This window comes from Lipomyces doorenjongii (genome assembly GCF_038497915.1).
Source record: "Lipomyces doorenjongii strain NRRL Y-27504 unplaced genomic scaffold V1508scaffold_22, whole genome shotgun sequence".
Classification (NCBI taxonomy): Eukaryota; Fungi; Ascomycota; class Lipomycetes; order Lipomycetales; family Lipomycetaceae; genus Lipomyces; species Lipomyces doorenjongii.
The window spans coordinates 141,142-162,688 of NW_027118089.1; the positions used below are offsets into that span (position 1 = coordinate 141,142).

The 21,547-nt window shown below is 47.4% G+C and overlaps 9 protein-coding genes across 9 annotated transcripts; 5 read left to right on the plus strand and 4 right to left on the minus strand.

Annotated features, from left to right (window-relative positions):
* Nucleotides 1-592: 592 nt before the first annotated feature.
* On the minus strand, nucleotides 593-1,244 carry V1508DRAFT_404159 (uncharacterized protein; the record flags this gene model as incomplete). The annotated part of the gene is made up of 2 exons (XM_066938610.1): nucleotides 593-862; nucleotides 912-1,244. The coding sequence occupies 2 exons, from the start codon at nucleotides 1,242-1,244 to the stop codon at nucleotides 593-595; spliced, it is 603 nt and encodes a 200-aa protein (XP_066796033.1).
* A 395-nt stretch (nucleotides 1,245-1,639) lies between these two features.
* V1508DRAFT_416879 (IPP transferase-domain-containing protein) lies at nucleotides 1,640-3,213 on the plus strand. The gene is made up of 2 exons (XM_066940266.1): nucleotides 1,640-1,833; nucleotides 1,886-3,213. Exons 1-2 carry the CDS (start codon nucleotides 1,735-1,737, stop codon nucleotides 3,113-3,115), a joined length of 1,329 nt encoding a protein of 442 aa, XP_066796034.1. The 5' UTR covers nucleotides 1,640-1,734; the 3' UTR covers nucleotides 3,116-3,213.
* Nucleotides 3,131-4,126, minus strand: V1508DRAFT_370221 (MED6 mediator subfamily complex component-domain-containing protein). Its single transcript, XM_066937461.1, has 2 exons — nucleotides 3,933-4,126; nucleotides 3,131-3,873 (listed from the first exon to the last, which is right to left on the minus strand). Exons 1-2 carry the CDS (start codon nucleotides 4,012-4,014, stop codon nucleotides 3,221-3,223), a joined length of 735 nt encoding a protein of 244 aa, XP_066796035.1. The 5' UTR covers nucleotides 4,015-4,126; the 3' UTR covers nucleotides 3,131-3,220.
* Nucleotides 4,127-4,591: 465 nt separating this feature from the next.
* V1508DRAFT_354314 (uncharacterized protein) lies at nucleotides 4,592-7,528 on the minus strand (the record flags this gene model as incomplete). The annotated part of the gene is made up of 5 exons (XM_066936907.1): nucleotides 4,592-5,477; nucleotides 5,525-6,375; nucleotides 6,426-6,946; nucleotides 7,008-7,379; nucleotides 7,435-7,528. The coding sequence occupies 5 exons, from the start codon at nucleotides 7,526-7,528 to the stop codon at nucleotides 4,592-4,594; spliced, it is 2,724 nt and encodes a 907-aa protein (XP_066796036.1).
* Nucleotides 7,529-10,226: 2,698 nt separating this feature from the next.
* Nucleotides 10,227-11,368, plus strand: V1508DRAFT_116702 (uncharacterized protein). Its single transcript, XM_066935900.1, has one exon. The coding sequence runs from the start codon at nucleotides 10,521-10,523 to the stop codon at nucleotides 11,313-11,315; it is 795 nt and encodes a 264-aa protein (XP_066796037.1). The 5' UTR covers nucleotides 10,227-10,520; the 3' UTR covers nucleotides 11,316-11,368.
* A 654-nt stretch (nucleotides 11,369-12,022) lies between these two features.
* V1508DRAFT_354163 (rab-GTPase-TBC domain-containing protein) lies at nucleotides 12,023-14,222 on the plus strand (the record flags this gene model as incomplete). The annotated part of the gene is made up of 2 exons (XM_066936903.1): nucleotides 12,023-13,078; nucleotides 13,128-14,222. The coding sequence occupies 2 exons, from the start codon at nucleotides 12,023-12,025 to the stop codon at nucleotides 14,220-14,222; spliced, it is 2,151 nt and encodes a 716-aa protein (XP_066796038.1).
* Nucleotides 14,223-14,389: 167 nt separating this feature from the next.
* Nucleotides 14,390-16,205, minus strand: V1508DRAFT_416891 (uncharacterized protein). Its single transcript, XM_066940267.1, has one exon. It carries the CDS (start codon nucleotides 16,091-16,093, stop codon nucleotides 14,471-14,473), a length of 1,623 nt encoding a protein of 540 aa, XP_066796039.1. The 5' UTR covers nucleotides 16,094-16,205; the 3' UTR covers nucleotides 14,390-14,470.
* Nucleotides 16,206-16,321: 116 nt separating this feature from the next.
* Nucleotides 16,322-18,047, plus strand: V1508DRAFT_354160 (GTP-binding protein TrmE N-terminus-domain-containing protein; the record flags this gene model as incomplete). The annotated part of the gene is made up of 3 exons (XM_066936902.1): nucleotides 16,322-16,465; nucleotides 16,521-16,952; nucleotides 17,022-18,047. 3 exons carry the CDS (start codon nucleotides 16,322-16,324, stop codon nucleotides 18,045-18,047), a joined length of 1,602 nt encoding a protein of 533 aa, XP_066796040.1.
* A 183-nt stretch (nucleotides 18,048-18,230) lies between these two features.
* On the plus strand, nucleotides 18,231-19,129 carry V1508DRAFT_116745 (uncharacterized protein). Its single transcript, XM_066935901.1, has 5 exons — nucleotides 18,231-18,390; nucleotides 18,447-18,515; nucleotides 18,568-18,753; nucleotides 18,803-18,869; nucleotides 18,927-19,129. The coding sequence occupies exons 1-5, from the start codon at nucleotides 18,336-18,338 to the stop codon at nucleotides 18,976-18,978; spliced, it is 429 nt and encodes a 142-aa protein (XP_066796041.1). The 5' UTR covers nucleotides 18,231-18,335; the 3' UTR covers nucleotides 18,979-19,129.
* Nucleotides 19,130-21,547: the final 2,418 nt, after the last annotated feature.

Genomic DNA, 21,547 nt, shown 5'->3' on the forward strand with positions numbered 1-21,547 from the left:
CATCCCGAGATCTTGCAGGAATGATCAAGGTCGGTAACTGCATTTGCGGAGGCAGAGGAGATCCTCGCAGGTTACTACTGGCGCTGCATTTAATCATTTTCTGCTCACGCTTTCTGAGGCTAATAAATACCCATCTGTGACACAATCTGGCTCCCAACTTCCTGGTTTTCGGCGCGACGGCATAATCTGGCGTCTCCAACAATGCTGACTATACACTGTCATGTAAGCACACACGGGCATGGTGAGGAAGTTCATTTCTAAAATACGCAAGGATGACATATTACGGAAGTTGCAATATTCGCCACACGACTCGTCACTGGCTTTTAAGAGACTACAAAAGTCTGCGCATTCGCGAATTTGGGCAGGTAACTCCCGTACGATGCCACTGACGAGGAACATGGTTTCCGCAGGCATCCTCTCAGCTCTGCGGTTGAGCGGGTCAAGAATGCAGTGTATCCACATGCGTCGACGATCGCCCAGTCAACGTATGGACATTTGAAGTCATCTGCTTCCGGCTGGAAAATGATGGCAAGATATCGACTTACTAGATGCTTCATACCACATCGCAGCAATCTCTTATCGTAAATATGCATTACAGCGCTATCTTATACGGTTTCTTGCGCTTGTCTCTCACTTTCCCTGATCTCTTCGCAAATTTCGGCTTTGGCCTTGTTTTGATATTGTAGAATTTCCAGTTCCGCATATCGTTATTCTTGAATGGTGTCGTTCTGACAGGTGCTGATTGTCGCCTTTCCGTCTGCTGTTTGAGGATCAATCGCCTCTTCTTGCTCGACTTCTTGCGCTTCGTGGCGGTTGTCGGCGATGGGATATGTATCACGCGCCATGGCATCTGCATCCCGGGCTATTCCGACATCAATTTAATTCGAATTTAGGCATGACTCCAGACTTACCCATGGTACCGTAGATTGTGCAATGATATCTTCACCAGTTACGGCGCAGGATTGTATTCGCTGGATACGTGCTTCATCCCTGTAGATGCCTGTAAATTGACAATTTCTTATATTTGCAATTGTATGAACAGATGCTACATACTTGTCGTTGACGAAGTAATACTCATCGGGACGTTTTTGGCTGACAACTAACGGCGCGACTGGTGCTGCTTGCGCAAAGTCGGGCCCTTCTATTGCGGCGTCTTCGATCCTAACGATCTTTGTCGCTGTCGAGAATAAACTGAATTCAAATTCGTCTAAATGTGCGATTAGACAGGAATCTCGTATAAACATTACCTAACAATACCGTACCGCCAGGTGTGTCCGCGTCCGTAGCAATGCTTGCTTGATTCTCTTCGAACTCAAGAATGAGATTAGAGTACGGCTGCCCATCTCCTGCCGTTGAGTTCTCTTCTATTTCGCCAGTAGATTTTTCTTCTTCTGAATCGAATAGCCCTGCTCGTGAAACACTATAGCAACAGTCAGCGCATTTGTACGAGATTGCAGTAGAATGTAAAGAGGACCGACATGACAGTGTTTCCGGAATTGGGTGGCCGTGCAAGTCTATCTTTTGCCATTTTGAACCGCTGAGAATGCGGAAAGAGCTAAAGGCAATCTGCTCGTAGTTTTGTGCGTAGTGTATGCTAAATAAATTGGCGCCATGAAACTCCCAACCACCGGCATCGCCCAGCACCTTGATCTGTAAATTTAATTCTTTCAATCCCCATTACCGAGCTAGCAGTCTAGCGGATGCCATGAATGCCTACAGATCCCGGTATATGACATGGCCAGCACTTACTCCGAGTGTCCTTCACCGAAAATGCGTCTCCCAAAGCGGAATCTAATCGTTGTAATAGGAACAACCGGTGTTGGTAAGTCAAAGGTACGGCTCTCCTCATCGTCAGGAAACAACTCAGATGCTAACGAACTGCAAGCTGAGCGTCGCCCTTGCGCGTGTACTCAACGGCGAAGTCATAAACGGAGATTCAATGCAAATGTATCGTGGCCTGGACACTATAACAAACAAACACCCAATTGCCGAGCGATACAGCATTCCACATCATTTACTCGGTCATATAACTGACCGCTTGTCCGAGTACGGTCTCCCGCAATTCGAACGCGAGGCAGCAAAGGTGGTGGATGACATCCATAGAAGCGCAAAAGTCCCGATTTTGGTCGGTGGAACACATTATTATATTCAATCGTTTTTGATACGAAACATGACTGTCGCGAGTTCGGAGCCGAGAGATCTGACGGAAGAAGAAGTAAAGTTTTTGGACGAATGTGATACTAGCGCATTATTTGCCAAACTGAAGGGGGTTGATCCGCTTATTGCGTCTAAGTTTCATCCGCGGGACCGCAGGAAGTTGAGGAGGGCATTGGAGATTTGTTGGACCACTGGTAGGAAAGCCAGTCAGATTTATGCTGACCAGAAGCAGCATGATCAGAACCAGGAAGTCGACATTGCGCGGTACCGGACGCTTGTATTTTGGGTGTGGTGTAAGCCTGAAGCACTGAACCTGAGGCTGCACTCTCGGGTTGATGATATGATGAACAAGGGAAAGTTACTGGATGAAGTGCAAGAGATGAGCAAGTTGTATCTCAATCTTGACCCTTTGCCGGATATAGATCGAGGTATATGGCAGGCTATTGGATTCAAAGAATTTCTACCGTACATCGAGAGTGGGAAAGACGAAGATCGTGAGAAGGGATTGCAAGATATGAAACGCGCAACGGTGAAGTATGCTACCACACAGGTTCGGTGGATCAGACGGAAATGGCTGGTTGCCGCAGCCGAAGCTGGCAATGACGTTACAACTGTACTGCTAGACGCTTCGGATCTGTCAAAGTGGGATGAGAAAGTTGAACAACCAGCTATTGAGATCGCGAAAGAGTTCTTGAGCGGACAAGAGATCCCTAGGTCACTGCGGGTGCCTGATGGTTTAGAAGACATGGTCCAACCAGCCCAGGAGAAAGACAACAGCTCCACACCGGACAATTGGAGACATTATGCCTGCGATATCTGCATAGGCGATGGGGAAAAGTTCGTGTGCGTTGGAGAAGAAAGATGGAAGGTGCACTTGCGAAGCAGGCGGCATCGACAGACTTTGAAGCACATAAATGAGAGAGCAGCTTTTGAGCGATGGAAGGCTAGTCGGGACTAAACTAGACGAGCAATCTAATTGACGCAGTTGTAAATATTGTATAGTACATGTGTAATATTTAACATATCAAATATCGCTATCGTACAAGTCCAAGATCTATATACATTACTTTTCTTTCTTTCTGCGTCGTTTCGTCGCGGCAGTTGCTACTACACCAGAATCATGTTTTTCTCCAGCCTGTACCCCAGTCTGACCTGTAGCCTTCTGCAATCCATGAAGCTGTGGCTGCTGAGCCTGCGCCCCCTCCTTTTTAGGCATATCCAGATACTCCTGCTCAATCTCAAACTGTCTCGCATTTGCCAACGCTCGCGCCATCATCTGCTCCTGTACGCGCTCCTTTGCGTTCTCTTCGTCCTCCTGAGTATTCGGATAGTACGAATACCCCAAAGTCGGCGCAAACTTTGGCAACTTATCTGCCGCCAAGACAAGCGCTTCCCGCAATCCGCGTATGCCAGCCAACATCCGCGACGAAACAATAGAATACACTGACGGCGCCATGTAAATATTCTCATTAATCACGAAATACGTTGCGAGCGGTACAGCCTCGTTAGGAGAAATTCTGTTTTGCTTGCGAATGATCCACAGTGCGGACGCCGGCTGGGCCATCGCGATCGCGAATTCGATGCCGCGCATAGTCGAGAGTGCTTGCACGACTTCTTGGGGCTGCAGGACTGGTGCGTTGAATTGGGATTGCATTTTGAGGACTTGGTTGTTGCTTGACCGGTCATAGAATGGCGATTGGGCAAAGTATTCCAGGACTGGACGGCCGTTAGTATTTCCGACCAAGCAAATGCATACTATATTCAGATATCCGTACCATTATCTGTTCGGAGACCAAACATCTGTATCCATTCCGGAGCTCGCCATTGCAGCTCGTCGACAGCGGGCTGCTCCGACATGTTCTCCAGCCTCTGTCGTTACCAATTAGTGGCCCAGATTTCTCAGAAATTTGTGAACTTAAATTTTGATATTAACTTCCTGTCAGATCTCCGCGATCAAGTAATATGATATTCTACGATGCCGATTTCATCAAAAGCATGTCGCAAGTCGAGAAGGCTAGGGTTAGTCCGGGGTTAGGGCTGATTATATTCACGAAGATAGGGCTTCGGCTCTCACCACTTTGTTGAAGCTTGCCCTGAGCTCACAATCCATATCCTGATTCAGGACTAAACAAATGAAAAATAACAGTAATAGATTCTTATATTTCTCTTGTCCTACCATAGAACATGATCATTCAGTGATTTCAGTCACTCATTTAACAGATATTATAACTTTAAACTTATAGCAAACCTACAACCGAAACGCCCAACAAGAAGGAGGCACCATGCAGACGCCATCAATCCCAGAGCACCACCGTAAACATTTCACAATATTGTTACCATTCAATTAAATTAGTACTTCGGCTTGTCGAATTGCCTGACCACTTCGGTGGAAGTGCCGTGCTGACCATCGAAAAGACCACGGAGAAGGTGCACTCTACATTGTGCTGGAAGTATCAGGGATATCTCTCGTAGATCCAGCACCGGAGTAGTCGTCGTAGTCAGAGGTGTAGGCTTCGGCAGTGGCGCGACTGGTAGAACTGGGATTAGTCGGACCGGAGCTCCCGCGAGCGTCGAACCGGCTCTCTAAGCCAGACTGCCCGCTTTGGTTAGACTTCGACATTCCAATGTTGTGGCCGGTGTCGTCGCGAGACTTACCGCTAGATTGAAGCATACTAGCATCAGTTGCGGCACCGCTACCAAGTCCTGCAGCAACGTTCGCAGACCCCGGGGATCTAGTTGCACTCGCGTCAGTCCCCGAGACTCGCTCCCCACTATCGGGAGCTTGTGCTGTTGGCGTGCTGGGTGCGTTAGCAATGTCAACATTCTGAGCGGCCGTCTCTCTAGATCGACGAGATATATCAACGGGAACAGTGAACTCCTTTGATGGCGCGGCAGTGCCGATGCTGAAGACCTTGGACTTCCATCTATCGCCCTCAGCTGCCATTTTCTTGAACATGGTAGCCTTAGTGCTGGTATAGCCAGAAGGAAGAACAATCTCTTTGAGAATAGTATCATCACGGGTCATCGCTATCTTAACCTTGCCTTTTTTGGTGCCCTTAGCCTCCATATCGCGCTTATTCTCCTTCTGACGAAGTATCTCGGACTTGGCAGCGTCCACGTACATCTGGAAAGTGGACGGCGCCTTTTCGACATCGGGGTTTTGTCTCATATCGGCTGCGATGCGCTTCTTGTCGAGGTGGATCTTATACGCAGTCTCGTCGAGCTGGTCGAAGGTTTCGAGGATCTGTTTCTGAAGAACCTTTTTGAGCCCTGGCTTGGCAACAGCGATGAGCAACGGTCGGAATAGATTAAACAGAAGCCTACAGACCTGTTAGCAAGATTTACATTCATTATGAAGGAAGCATACTTGTGATTCGACTTCTTCAACTTGACTTCCAAATCCTTGATCTTAACCTCAACGTTATCAACATTGAAGAACGATTTGCGGTTCTTTGAATCGGCACTGGAAAGATGCATTTTAATGGTAATGCCCTCCCTGCCAAGGAAGAAATCCGCGATCCCAGTGTCCCTGATCGAAGGGAAGCCGGCTTTCTTGTGGACATAATAGCACGCGTCTTTAAGATCACACTGGATGCCAGAAACATTGACGGTGAACTTGTAGTGCTTCCCTTTCGAGATCGCCTTGCGGCCCCAGCGAAAGAACGAGTGGTCCTGGATATCGACGAGGTTCGGGAAAAAATTGCTGGATTCGATGACCAAGTTCTCGACTACTACGTCAAGATCAGGACCTGTGTATTCGACGCGAGGAAGAGGTACGTAGCGCGTCTTCTCGAAGAGCTCTGGTAGAATGACATCTGTGATGTCCTTCACAAGGTGCTTTTTAAAGACAACTTCGCCATTCTCGTCAGTGCCGAGGTTGGTGAACAAAGTGGTTAGGGAATCGCCGAACTGCTTATTGAGAGGATCGACTTGAAACTGGTTGATGAGATAATTGAACTCATACTGGAATTGGTAGGGGTAATCACTATAACGGTTAGTGAAAATATCGTTTCCACGGTTGTAGATCTGGTTGAATTCATCATTCGCCGGGTCGCTGACGATGTACCCCTGCTGCTGGAGTACTTTTCGAACGTAGGCGTCCAAGTCACGGAACCATCCTTTGAGCACTGGATCATTGTCGGCGTCGACATAGAGATCATTGAAAGTGTCAAGAAGATCGTCCAAAGACGTGTTGTTGGCAAATCGCTCAATCAAGATCTACACTAATTAGCACGTAACTTCGTAGGATTAGAATACACTCAATTGACACTAGCCTTCAAGTGGTTCTGAGCAAGCTGTAGATGATCGTTCTCGCTGATCTTTTTGACCTTACTCTGAGACTGGTCGGCAGCAGTTCCGACGCGTCCCTTGTAAGTCTCGGCGAGATCGAGAAGGGAGTCGATCGCGTTCTGGTAGTCAGAATGGCCCTGGATCTCGACAACCATTTTCTTAAGACGGAACAAAACCTGATCACGACGCTCCTTGGAGACTTTCTTGTTCAGATAATCTTTAGCCCGATTGACACGCTGGTTCTTGGCCTCTTTAGCCTTGTCGATATCTTCCGCGTGCTCCTCGCGGGCTTGGCGCAATTGGTCGCGATTGAGGTCCTCCTTCTTGAGGGCACCGCGTGCTTGGTCAAGCTTGCCGTAATCGGGGGCCTGGTGCCATGTATCGTCGGCAGCTGGCTCGTCGATCTTGGCGATTTGATCCCCGCTGGGTCGAATTTTCTCAGCGGCACCGGTCCCAACATCAGCAGCCATATCGCGAAGAAGAGTGATGCCATCGCTCACTAATTATGTTAACATCAAAGCATATGCAAATATTGACAATGCGATTTGAAATGAACGTACACAGCTTTCGGAACTGGCCGTTGGTAATGATCAAAGTCCCAAGATCCCTCAATCCCTTAATAACGTCGTGATCGTACAACGTGGCACTATCCTTCTCCACATCACCAGTGCTGGTAGTCGTGAGCCCAGGTTCATGTCCCTCGATCTTGGTGGAATGCCAAAGAAACTCCTGGAAGAGGTCGTCGTAATTCTTAGTCAGGACCAGTATCTTTGCATTTTCAACGACTTTAACGAAGTCATTGAGTAGCAAGCGGCCCTCTTCGGAGAGCCTTCGGTTCCATGTCGAATCCGGGTTCATAACATCAGTCGCGAGGAACGAATTGAGCGCGACATCTACCTGATTGTTCGTGGGCATCTTCCCGAGCTTGATGGCTATACAGAGTCAGTGATCTGCCATTGTCACAATAACGAGTGCGGGCAAGGCAACCTTGGTATATGCCGTAGAGCTGAATTTTACGCTCAATGCCATGTTCTCGCCTGCTATAGCTGGTAGGTCTGGCGGCGGCGGGGTTCGTAGCCATTATGAATTGTATAGTCGGCAGTACTGACCTGCGTCCGGAGTGACGACGGACATAGTCTTATATGTTCCAAGCTTATCGACTAAGCAGATGTCAATACGGTGACGTAGGAAGCGGACACGCGATCGGCAGCATCGACGATCTGGAAATTCTCGGTTTGTATAATGACGGCAACTTGGCTCGATCGCACTCTAATCGTCGTCGAGTCAATGGCTCTGCCGAGCGATGGCGGCGTCGATCACTAAACCTTAACGACCCTGACCACGAGGCCCATCACGTGCAAATTAAAGATCGACAAGCAGAATTACTGCTTAACTGAATGTAAAGTGTATTACAGTCAATTATAGTCCTGCTTCGCTGACTGGATGCAATCGTCATTGTTTGATAGTTGGAGCGCGACTGCAAAGCTTCAGCACCCGCAACATCTTGAGTCAAGACGACGCAGCGCAGGTAAACAGACACGGCAGTGTAACATCTGCTGAATAGGGCTGTTGGCGGATGGCGGATTCTATCCGGCAAATTATTCGCCTCGAATAAATATCCGCCGCATTTAAGTTGGCGGATATGGACGTCGAGTAAATATCCGCCAGGTCCCAAATTGGCGGATAAGGTGGATATTTTCCTAATTAGGAAAGATCGATGTGGAGTATTTAGTTTCAGGTCCAAGGTTCACAGTATTGTAGGCAAGAAGTGTATATTGCGGGAAAGCTTAGAGTTCCGAGAGGATATATTATATGGCAATGTCCTAGCTATGGATTTCGAGGGCTGTATTCGAGATTTGAAAAAAACTGGATTATTTCCAGGGAATTTAGAACTAAATGTGCGGCTCAGACAGAACATTTCACATTCTTGTCGACGCGCTTGCGGAATGCAGAATGTTGATGCCGGTACGCGTGTGCTGACAAGTACATTGTCTATGTAATCCTGATATTTTATTATTTACTTTAATGTGAGAGAGTCGTATTAACGGACACGGCCAAATAACGTTTAGCGCTAACTTATCAAAGGCAATCCTCTAACCTAATTAGGCTAGTACAATCATTTAGATTTATCAGATCAAGGCAGATAGGAAGGCGGATTTATTCGACAAGACGGCGGATGAGGATCCGACAAACTTGAAATGGCGGATGGCGAATGAGGGATGTAAATCCGCCAACTTGCGATGGCGGATGGCGGATGGCGGATGGCGGATGGCGGATACGGTCAATTTAGGCGGATATCCGCATCCGTCACAGCCCTACAGTACTGAACAGTGAACTGGCCGTCAGAGCATAGAGAACACTAAGATCTCGAAGTAAAATGCCACACAGGGTATCAGTGACGAGTAACTGCGTTTGGCTCCTGAATAAATCTAGAATCGTGACAACAATACCCCTGAAATCCTGCGGGTAACTGTTACCCAGCTACACTGCGATTTTCCATTTAGAAGTTGCGATGCATGTCCTCGTAACTATAAGTAATTGGTAATTGATATATTTTGATAAACGTGCAAACGGACTAGGCCGCAACTGGGATGAATATTATGGATATATACACAAATCGTATTCGACGATCGGATTTTATTCTCGGTTTATGTTCCTATTATGAAAAGAGAAATGGTATTATCGTCCAGCCCCAGTCTCCCATACTGTGCGCCTAATTTTAATGCCCTTGTTCAAAAAGTGTGATCACCATAACAACAAATTCACAAAATCAAGACTGGATTTTTCTTTCCCGGAGCCACAATAATACAACAGCAAGATGCAGAGATAATCAGATTCACATGACTGTAAACAGTCCACAACTGGTGCTGAGCAACAGTTTTTTGAGGTACTCCTTGTAGCTAAGGGCATATAATTGTGTGATCGCATTTTTTGTAACTTGTTGTACAGTGACAGGAAGTTGAATTGGACTTCCATGTCCTTCTGCCATTATTAACATGTCCTGGATCGGCCGACGGCAGCGGCATCCGGCATCACAGTCCATAGGCCCACTTTCTGTCCATTCATAGTGAATGCCAGTGGCAGATCCTAGGTCAATCAATATTGTTAGTGTGGTCACAGGCAATACCACTGAAATGTGGCCTCTCTACACAGGGCTACCTTTCCAGGAACCGAGTTCACCCAAGTCTGATCACGAACCTGCAAGGGTATCCCGGCATCAACTGCAGTCACTCTACAGGATAGCTACATTGGCAGCAGCAACCTGTTCGTCAATATTGAAATCCGGGCTCACAGCGCGTGGTGCGGGCATACGATACTCACGCCTTTCAACAAGCGTTATGAAAATTGATACACGTACTACATCCGTCAGCCCGATCAACCACCTTTCTGCACCGACGTTCCAACTTCCTCAGTCTTTGAAACCCCAACGTCAAACTGTGGTTCCAGTCATATTTGTTGACAAAGTAAAAGCAAGTCATTATTAGGAGACTTGGACGATTGGCTCCGACATCCCTTAAAATCACTTCGCGAATTTCCAGCTGGGTCTACTCCTTGATCACGAGCTTAATATTGAATGCGGGGCCAGCCTAAATACATAACGGTTTACACAATGAGAAGCAAATCAGTGTCGATATATCAATGGAGTACAATCCTCTTATCGTCACCAACTTTCCGTCAAACCAACGAATAGTCATTCTCCCAACAAATTGTCCCCCCCGGCTCCTTCCTTAATGAAATTAGAGCGACTGTTTACAGAGATTGAACGGAATCACATCAAACTTTCTATGGTTTTCATGGTGCTCCAAAAAGAAACCGCGGCTTCAAATAATGAATTGAATTTGGGCAAGGGTTCTTCGAGGTTGTGCAAAGATTGTGCAAAGTCGTCTGGGAGTTGTGGGTTGTGTGTAAAGAGCTGCACTACCATGCGGTAAGGAAGGTTGCGCTCGCCATTCTTCATATGATCTGTCCGCCAAGACTAATCCCCGACGCCATTACACTATATTATATAGATCAGCTTCTATTCTATTAGTCATAACTATTACGTTACTCCATTATTGCATACAGCAAACGGAATGACGTCGACAAATACTCAGAGTGGTACTGGCTTCTGGAGCACTATAAAGAAGTACGGACAACAGGCTGTCCCGCTATTCGGAGATACAGACGGAGACACGGAGGAGGAGACTCAGGTGCACAAGGTGCTTGTGAAGTACTATCAACAGACATACGGCTATGTCCCGACGTTTCTAGGCGGCACAGGAGAGGCGCCCCCTATGAAGGCACGGAGTACAAACAGACGGCAGGCACTGGCACCGGTCGAGCTCCATCATCCGACTATTGTGAAGACGTCGCCGGTTGTGAGTAATCCCTCTCAAGGCGGACATGAAGTTCGTGAGAGCGCCAGACTGCGGAACCCGTCGCCACGATCAACGTCAAAACCATCGTTGCAAGATATATATCAGCGGTCACATCAACAGCATCAACAGCTTTATCCGCCATCGGCACGGAGTACGCCTGATTATACTATGCCCGGAGCATACACTCCTAGCGTGCACTCGTCGACTCCGTCATCGTCGTTTCCTTCTGGATACAGTGGGAGCAATCCCGGCCTGAGGAGCAGTTTCGATACGGTCGACTCAGGGCGGAGTAGTGGCGAGTCACGAGTACGCGAGAAACTCCGGCGCCGGCCAGCGAGTCCGACCAGCAGTGTGAGTGTACAAAGCTCTATTTCATCTGCGAGCCGCATCAGTGGAGGTGGAATATCGGCATCGATGTCGACAATTACAAGTTCGGATGGGGCGATGAGGAATCATCAAATGCAACAGCAGCAGTATTTTGAACGACAGCAGAAGCATAGAGGATATTGAGAGTGTATATTATAAGCACTAAGGGGTTGATTGTAATGTACGGCGTTCTGGAGTAGTTATTTTGGGATTCGGTTCGCTGCCTGGCGAGAATAGGGACATATTTATTCAAGATGAGTGAACTGGCATCACAAAGGGGTCCATGTTCGTCATTGGTCGTAGATATTTCATTCCCCTATTACCTCGAGTCTGGACGAGACATCGGTCAGAGCCTTTCATGTGGACTCGTCGGGTCTTACCCGTTGTGTCTCGATTAGTGTTCTTAAACTCTGATTCAAAACTGATGAGCAGCATTAATTCAGAGCTATAAATCTGGAATACTGCGTATCGTTACAGGAGATGATGACGCCAACTCAAAACTGTAATGAGAAGCCACGCAAGCGCCGCGTCTGTGCCGAACGTCCGATTAATTTGGTGCCGTACATAATGAGACTGAACACGATTGAGTGGGTACATTCATGTACAATCAATACCAATATAGTGGCTTCCAATGGAGTTGCTCCGCTATTACAAAAACATCGTCAATCGTGGCGATGTACAGGCAATTCTTAATTTCTTAGTCAAATTTAAGCCCAAGTTTGACGTGAGCGCTTACTGTATTGTCGCGCAAGTGAAACCGCGTACGAATGTCGTCAAATCATTATTACAATCCAAATTCCTCTCATTCGCAGTCCGTCTCGGCATCGCCAGTGCGCCCTTCGTCCGCCAATATGCCGTCCACATCGACTCGCGGCACACTATTGTTCGCCAAGTCGAAGGTCTACGTTCACCCAACATCGTCAGCAAAAGACAATATCCCCGGCTTCATCGCGCTTGTCCGGCCGCCCGGTGGCGCCGACAAGGACATTTTGCTCGCATGGGTGCCAGAGTCTCAAATGCGATCTGATGAGGTCTCCGCTTACACGAAGGTCGACCTCAATATGGACGACGGTCTCCACGCCTCTCTTGAAGTCCTCGTGCCAATGCCGTCATTGACCTTGATATCTTCTTACGCATTCGCCGTCCCTCTCCACCGTGTATACTCTATCATGCTCCGTCCCCCTTCGCTCGGCTGGTGGTGGGGGTCCGTCATCATTCATACTCGTTCAGAGGACGTTATCCCGGCACTCTTCTTCCACGACGCTGAGAGCCAGAGTACCATAATGCAGCAGAAAATGCGAAACAGGAAATTCACTCCCCAGGACGGCGACCTCTTCTGGGGAGGCGACCAGTTCATGAAGTACCTGCGAAAATACACGATTGTTGAGAGATCGACTTTCGAACAGCGATTATATCTCATCAACCCTGATCCCGACGACCTTCTCTCGTTTTCACCGCCGCACGCACGGGTCGAAACAGTTAACAACGAATCACTATCGAAGATTATCAAGGACGCGCGATGGAATGTCTTGGAGCGGCTAGCCAGGGTCACTCGGTTCTCGCGCCGAGCGGCACATGAAGTCATCGGCAATTCTCCACCAGCTGTGAGGGCAATGTTGAATGTTCCAGAGGTCAGGCAACTCGGTGATGATTTTGACAGTGCGCGAGTGTACCTTGCCAAATGGGCCATGTCAATCTCAGAGGAAGCGGAGCGGAATAAGACAAAAATAGTATGGACCGACGTCGTAGGGGATCATATTGGTTCTATGGCCGGTGACATATTATCTGTCGACGATAGAGTCGAGCGGAGGAATGAGGTGTCTAGAGATGAGTGGAAGGCGTTCTTTGATGCGTCAGGTAGATTACGCGTTACTGTTAGTGAAGTCAAGGAGCGCGTCTTCCATGGGGTAAGTCATCACAATTTCGTATTACAAGATCATATGCTAACCCGGTTAGGGGCTGTCGCGTGACATTCGAAGTGAAGCTTGGCTATTCCTGCTAGGTGTCTATCCTTGGGACAGTTCACAACTAGAGCGGCAATCTATAATGGCGGCAAAGCGTGACGAATATTTCCGACTAAAACGGCAATGGTGGGATGACATTGACCGGCAGGAGATTGATACCCTGTGGAAGGACCAGCGAAATCGAATTGAGAAGGACGTGCATAGGACAGATCGGAATATCCCACTATTTGCTGGTGAAGATACTCCGCACCCTGATCCAGATTCACCGTTTGCGAACATCGGCACAAACGTCCACTTGGAGCAGTTGAAAGACATGCTGATCACATATAATGAGTACAACAAGTCGCTGGGATATGTACAGGGAATGAGCGATCTGTTATCACCTATATACGCTGTCGTCCAGGATGATGCTGTGGCGTTCTGGGCCTTTGTAGGTTTTATGAATCGTATGCAACGAAATTTCTTGCGCGATCAGTCAGGAATGCATAGGCAATTGCTGGCTCTAGACAATCTCGTGCAGCTCATGGAACCCCAGCTGTACACACATTTGGAGAAAGCAGATTCGACAAATTTCTTCTTTATGTTCCGAATGCTACTAGTTTGGTTCAAGCGGGAGTTCAAATGGGTTGGCGTTCTTCGGCTCTGGGAGGTTTTGTGGACAGATTATCTCAGCAGCCAATTTGTCATTTTTGTCGGGCTCGCTATTCTCGACAAACATAAAGAAGTCATCATGGAGCACCTCGAGCATTTCGATGAGGTACTAAAGTACATGAACGAGCTTTCCAAAACGATTGACCTAGAAGATACACTTACTCGTGCCGAAGTCCTCTTTTATAGGTTTCAGCGGACAGTCGACGCGATTGATAGAAAAAACAAGGAGCCGTCAAATTCAGCTTCATTCCCAACAACCCCTCTCACCCCTCATCCGAGTATGAATGGGCAGGCGGGTCTTGGTTTGCCCGACAAGACGCTGCCGCTTAAGCCTGAGGCTGGAAAGGTTATTATCAGCGATGTGCTCCGAGAATTGCTCTCAAAAGAGATTATAGTAGTGAATGATACGATTCCAATGGAAGGCTATGAGTCATGAATTCCATTTTGTTACTGTCGGGCTTCTTATGGTTTCTTTGCGGTTATTGTGTTTCGATATGGAGTTAGTATCGGTCGGATTGATTGGTTCTGTTTACACTTTGTACAGGTGATGTTTGAAATTCATTTTGCTCGCTTGCTTGTGAGATGGCATCATTTAATATATGATTTTTATATAGTTTGCAGATTCTTTGTTGTTTGTCCGTTCTCATCGATCTATGTACAAACTATTAATGCTACAATGTCCAACTACAACTTGCAGACGTTCGTTTCGTCCCATCCTTTTTTAGACAACAACCCACCAACTTTTTCTTTATCATCCGTTACATAGTCGTGTTGTCCGATCGGCGTAGACACAGTTGTAACATCAGCTCGTTTTCCCGCAACATATTCAACATACGCTTCAGGTCCGCATACAATCGCATACACAGGCTTGGACGGCATCTTGCCTCGATATTTCTTAACCTGGGCATCTTGCAGCTCAACAGCGGACGCATACTGCTGTATGTCCGAAGCCTCCGCTTCAGCCTTCTTGTATTTGCGCCACCTTGCTTCGTCGCTTTCTGTCCACGGTTTTGGAATATGTTTCGCTTTAAGGCCAGTTCCTTCGGTGTCAATGTGGTAATGCACTTCTGCGCGTCCGGTTTTCTGGAGGAAATACAAAAACCGAGCAAACGCGATATCTTTCCTATCTCGAACGGAGTAGTGCAGGATCATCTTTCCTGGAATCGGGTTCTTGGAAAGCAATAGCTGCAATGCAGGCGCGATACCTGTACCTCCAGCAAAAAAAACGATATCTCTTGCCTCGGGGCGCAGTTCCGGTGGCATTTTTGATGGATTGTCAAGCATCGGTCGACGCATTAATGGTGTATCCTCCGCTTTGTGTTCTTTGTATCTGCGCTTGAGATTCGTTATCGAACGAGGCTGGACTGAGGTAGATAATTCGACCTGCTTATGCGGTCCACGTAGCTGAATCCGAGATCCGACAGGTCTGGAATATAACCACCGTGAAACCTCTCCATCGCCGTACTTCCGCACAAGAAGAACGAGCTTAGCCTCATCTACCTCATTATCCCCAACCATCCGCAGCAAAGCTGTCCGCTCCAACTCCATCTTCTTGACCTCGTTCTTGTTCTTCTCATCTTTTTTCTCCTCCTCGCCAACCGGTTTGAGCCCCAGCACGTAATATACAGGCAGCGGGGTATATTTCCGTGCGATCTGCAAATCAGGTTGCTTAACCTCAACAGACCACACCCTGCTGCCGTCCCAGTAACCCGCAATCCCCGGATCTCCAGCACCTACGGGATCCCGCGGATCCTCCTCTACCTTATGCTTCGAACGCCGCTCCTGCAAATGCCGTACTTTCTCCCACGGTGGCGAAAGCTCCAACAGAACACAATCCTGCCCGAGTTCCTGCCGGTGTGTAAGCACAAACGTGCTGAACGCAAGCGGATCCAGCGCTGGCGCGGACGCGCTGTCTGCAGGATCAATTTTTTCTGTTAAAAATATGGTTTTGACGACCCACATCAGCCATATCGATGTTCCGAGACCGAGGAAGAGGGGTAAATGCCGTCTTAGACGGTCACGCATTTTGATTTGCGCATCAGGACCGCTTGATGCGATTGTTATTGTGTCGGGCTCGCGGCGGTTGGGCAAACGGGGTGGTTCGAATGTGAGACGGTTGTGGGGACTTGGTGGGTGAATCGTGCCATATATTGGTTCTAGGTCGGAGGAGTTCGAGTTTGGTTTAGCGCTGTTGTCAGAGTCTTTGAGGCGATATGTCGTGGTAAGGAATTGCCGGGTGAATTTACGCGTGTAGCCTGGCCGTCGGAGAAGCAATCGACAAGTCGACAAAAATAAAATCTTACACATCGAGATCGTGCTGAAACAATGACTCCTCGAGTTGGCGACGATGTGCAGTATAGATATTAGTTTTGCGACAGATCCAATAAATGACAGGGGATGATTATTCGGTCGTACTCGGGGGAAAAGTTTCAGGGGTTCCAACGCCAGGATTCAGGTGAGCATATTGACAATTTTAGTCAGATGCTTATTCGCCAAATCATTACCCAATGGCCTGCTGTATCGTCAACCACGGTGATGGTCAAATGCTTCGTTTTTATCTCTGGAATAATTTTTCGACGAGGATTGTCCACCTCGACGTCGACAATATATGCACTTTCCACCGCTCCAGGACGTGCCGCGTTGGGGGTTATCCGTCTTTCTGGTCCTAGAAGTAAAAGGGTATTCCGTATTGTACGCGGAAGACAATACAGATACTTGTACTTACAGTTTTTAGATTCTTCAACGACTGACTCGATCTGCAAAACCATTTCCCCCGCGGACCGCGTCGCTCCGTCGTCTGTACGCTCCAACTGTTACCACATCATCGCTAGCGTCGGAGATACTAGACGACGCCTTGACACTCTTTTTTCCAGCACCAAAGTCTTACACCGGAGAGGACGTCGTCGAACTGCATGTGCATGGTGGCCGCGCGGTGATCAACGCGGTCATGGACGCGGTCCGCGCCTACGGTCGCGAACCAGAGGACGACAAACTTGCGAGAGAGAGCGGGGAGGTGGGTGCGCCTGTGAGATATGCCGACCCCGGCGAGTTTACGAGACGTGCGTACGCAAACTTTAGAATGGATCTTACGGAGGTGGAAGGTGTCGGTGGAATGATCGATGCCGAGACGGAAATGCAGCGGGTCGCAGCAATTAGTGCCGCTGGTGTACGTTATTCTTATTTTAAACATATGGATATACATAGAATAATGGGCATTGAATTGACGTCGAAGTAGGGATATATGCGAAGGCTGTACAATTATTGGCAAGCCGAACTTCTCGAGATCTCCGCGTTGATGGCGGCAATCATTGACTTCTCGGAGGAAGGGTACTTCGACACATCCGGATCTCTCTTCCATGATTCGATTGCAAACACGTCAAAACTGCTGTATTCTATACAAAAGCATTCATACCAGATCGAGCGGGCTGAGATTTTACTCTCCGGCGTGAAGCTAGCGCTACTGGGACCGCCTAACGCGGGTAAGTCGTCGCTACTGAATTTACTGGCACGTCGCGACGCAGCGATCGTGAGTACCACGCCCGGAACTACGCGTGACATCGTGGAGATCGGGTTGGAGATAGGCGGCTACAAGGTCGTGCTCACAGACACTGCTGGCTTACGGTTGGCTAGTGTCGTCGGCGACGTTGAGGCGCAGGGCATCGTTCGCGCAAAGAAGGCGTCGGCTGAAGCTGACGTGGTTATTGCGGTCATTCCTGCTGTCATGGAAGATCCTGAGTGGCACAAGGTCGTCAAGGACGAGATTCTGACTTTGCAGGAGATTGGAGTTGATAAGGTTTTAAATAACTATAGCCTGGATCCTATGCCGTCGCCGCAGAAGATTATTATTGTCGCGCTGAATAAGACAGACATGCTGCAAGATCCCGAACGCGAGCTACCGGTATTGGTCAGCCAGATCAGCAAAGAGCTTAATATTTCAGAAGACCGCATATTTCCGATATCGTGTACGGAAGGCGAAGGCGTTGATAAACTCATGCAAGACTTGGTGAAGTCGTTTGAGGGATTGGCCGACCTGGGCTCGGATGCTCCAATTGGTGCCTCGTTGCGGGTGCAGGAGATCATCAGGAATGACGTTGTTCCTAGTTTACAAAGATTTTTGGAGCATGCTCAAGGTGACGATGTGGTGTTTGCATCGGAGGAGATCCGGTACGCTGCGGAGGCTATTGGGAGGATCACAGGAGAGACGACTGCGATAGAAGATGTCTTGGGAGTCGTTTTCTCGCGATTTTGCGTGGGCAAGTGATTCAGGGGCTGGCCTATATGTCAGTCGTCTGCATAATCGTAGGCTAACAAAAAGGTTCTGCTACCTTTCCAGCATAGGTAAACATATGCGGATGACACGCTTCATTATATTTCGGGGACAATAGTACAGATGACGTCCCCGACTCACCCCAAATAGCCTGCCTGCATGCAAGTCAGCACAATTTACAATCAGTGATGGTCAGGATCAGCATTCAAAGTCTCTTGGAAATACACAGTTACTTGCCTTCCATAATCTATATATTATTACATTAGGTCGATCTATGACATAATGCCTTCATCAATTGCGAGGCTGTTAGGAACTGCAGGTCTAGGTCTACTATCAAGTGGGCACATTCTGACACTAGATCATGTTACGGGTGGTTTTAACATTTTTGGCTAGGTAGTGTGCTCTCGTTTTCTTTCTTTGGCGCGCCAGTTGTTCTTACGGCTCCTCCTGAGCTGCAGCCTGGTATTGCACATTTAAAATTACTTACTGCAATCGCATCTAACTGGCTCGGCAGTGCTCTTTAAGCGCTTGTACACGCTCGGCAAACATACCATGCCTGTTCTCGGAGTTGCTACTGCGAGTGCACTGGTCTATTCGTACTCAACGTCTGCCGTTAAGGAGCCGCATTATCTCTATTCTGCCGGTCTAGCTCTTGCCATCGTTCCCTTCACACTCCTCTTCATGATGCCTACCGTGAGAGGTGCGTATATCATCAGATCATGCTGATCAGAGTTAACAATTGTATGTAGCATGTCAAGAACAGCGGCCTGACTTGGAGTCTTGCATCAACCGTTGGGCAAATCTGAATCTCATACGGTGCGTATTGCATTGATCCCGGCCATACATGGACTGACTGTTTACTTTACCATATAGGGGTGCCTTTCCGTTGGCCGCATTTGTATTGAATTTGATATTTGTTGTGTAAGTGTTGTTCACTTTCTATACGTTGCTCATTTAGCGGCCGTATGTCGTAGAGCTAGCGAGAGTGTTGCTGCTACAAAGTAGGAAGAAACTGTGACATTACACAATTGTTTATTTGTAAATAGGTGTTGATAATTTAGTGACACTCCCATCTGCTTGAGTATATATGCGTGCCATAGGAGCACTAGGCGTTGTGTCCAGCAAAGAGAATCGTCGTGTCATGGCGTGGACTATAATATTGGGTAAAATTCGCATTATAATGGCCAATACTCTAACTGAAAGGATTCCCTCCCCTTACTTTGGACCTAAGCGAACACTTCCCGTGAGATGGAATTCCGCGACGCGTGCGGTAGTGTCAATAGTTTCCGTTTGACGAAATTGAGGAGAAGTGTGGTGTTTGGGAAGCTGCGGTTTGAAGATCCCAAAAATATCATTACGGCAGACTTGCTCATGCAGACAATGTGCCATTGACGAGGAAGCTTCCAAATCAGGGTCGTACGTCGCGTGTTTATACGATAGGGACTAGTTGAGGGTCCGTATTTGTTGGTCTTCATTGTCCTGGTTCATTTGTCATGTTCCTGTACAGATTTTTCTATTTTCTTCGACTAAGTTAACACGTTTTGGATAACATCATAACTCAAATTCTGTTAAAGATGATACAACGGCGGATATTATGACACATCAAGTAATTCCTTAGTGATTCATCCGTCGAATATCTCGTGCCTGACCAATATTCTAATCCAACTAGTCTCTCTACTCAAAATGCGATTCCAGTAATTTCCAATCAATTCTCTACTTTTACTTCTTGCTGGCCCAGACCTTATCAAATGCCTCTGACTTATAATCCATAATTGAGAGTCTCTTCGCAAGGGCGTCGACCATCTCAGGGTGATCGTTGACTCGGAACGGCGTCTCCTTAGGCCACTGGAAGTCTATCGCCGCATCGGCTGATAGCGAGGTGAGATGCGCCAGCGACTGGCGCCATGACTCTTTGTCCTTGGCCAACAATTCTGGAGTCGAGATGCCGAAGGGATCCTTGAACAGAGAAGCCATTGTGCTTTTATAGCGGTTCGCACAATTTGTATATTGTCGTTGGTAGAATAAGGAAGTGAAGAGGACCTTGGGAAGTAATGTTGTACAAGTAAAGTATCGCGTTGCAGGAGTAGGAGCGACGTGATTGGTGGGGCCTGAGGGTTGTTGTGCGTGAGTGCGACCACACTTAAACGACAGCTCATACCACGGATAAATATAGTTTTGGCTTTTCAATCAAATATATATAGACAGAAGTATGATAAAGCGCATGCTAAAAAGATGCAGTGGACTAGTCACAGTACATTACGCTGTTCTACTATTTTCTGCTGTCTCGCTATATATTGGGCTCAATGTTGGGGTTATTGAATCGCCCAATCACTAGTACCATTCAATAATCGGATAATATATATTACGATGGATTTGTATTGTCGGCTAATAGCTATTAATTACTGTGACTAAGACACAACATCATGGAGACAAATTGTGAACATATTGCAGCCTTAGTTTGGCTCTTCACAGCAAGTTATTTATTTGGAACAACCGGCAGCCTTATAAGATAGCTGAGGTCGCAAATCGAGCAGTTCGAAATTAATTGCACCTTACTAGACGTAGTCTGTCCGCTGACCCTGCAATGAGTGAATAAAATACCGCCGAGGAGGGAATTGTATGCCATGTGCAATCTATGCGATTAAATCAGTGGGCACGGATGAGAATATCTTGACATATTCGTATTAGTATTGTGTTTGGTATCCTCTTTATCGGCATATATAGATAAGTTATATTTTATGCTTACAATTAGAATGCGCGTTCCATTATAATACTCAAGTAGGATGTTGAGAGGTAAAAAATTCAAAACTATGTGCAATTTATTTTATACATTTAACCCCGAACTTCCTACAGCCCAAAGCTATCCTACATACGCTAATTCGCAATATGACACGTGTATTAATCAAACGAACATATTGGTCGACATCATGCGCCTCCCTCGCGCTTCGCGTACTCCTCCTCCATTCGCTCTGCATACAACTGCTCAATCCGCTCACTCTCGGGACGTGCAGCTTCGTGCTCCGAATAAATCCGTGTAGTCCTATCCTCGGTCCGAGAATCGGTGGTGTTCGGAAGTTCATTGTTCGCGGATGCGTCTGCCGTTGAGTGAGGGTTTGTACGTGGTGGCTGATTCGGTGTTTGAATCGGGACTGGCATGCTTTACGACGTGGACGAATATTCGGGATATAGTATGAGGTATGAAGTGCAACGATTGGAACAAGATTGACAGCTATAGTTATAGAAAGAGAAATAAATTGAATTACGCATCCGATCACGCGCATTTAGACTTCCCAACTGTGACGTCACTTTCATCCAATCTGGCCCTTAAGAATTCATAGCTCACCACCTATGGGATGTGGTGCAATAGACATATATGATGATATATGATATATCTATCTTCTCTCGAAGGGTGGATGGGTGATTAAACCGCGTTCGCTATTTAGGAATTTTCTTAAGCGAGACGTAATGCTAACCAGAACTAATACGTTTTCTTT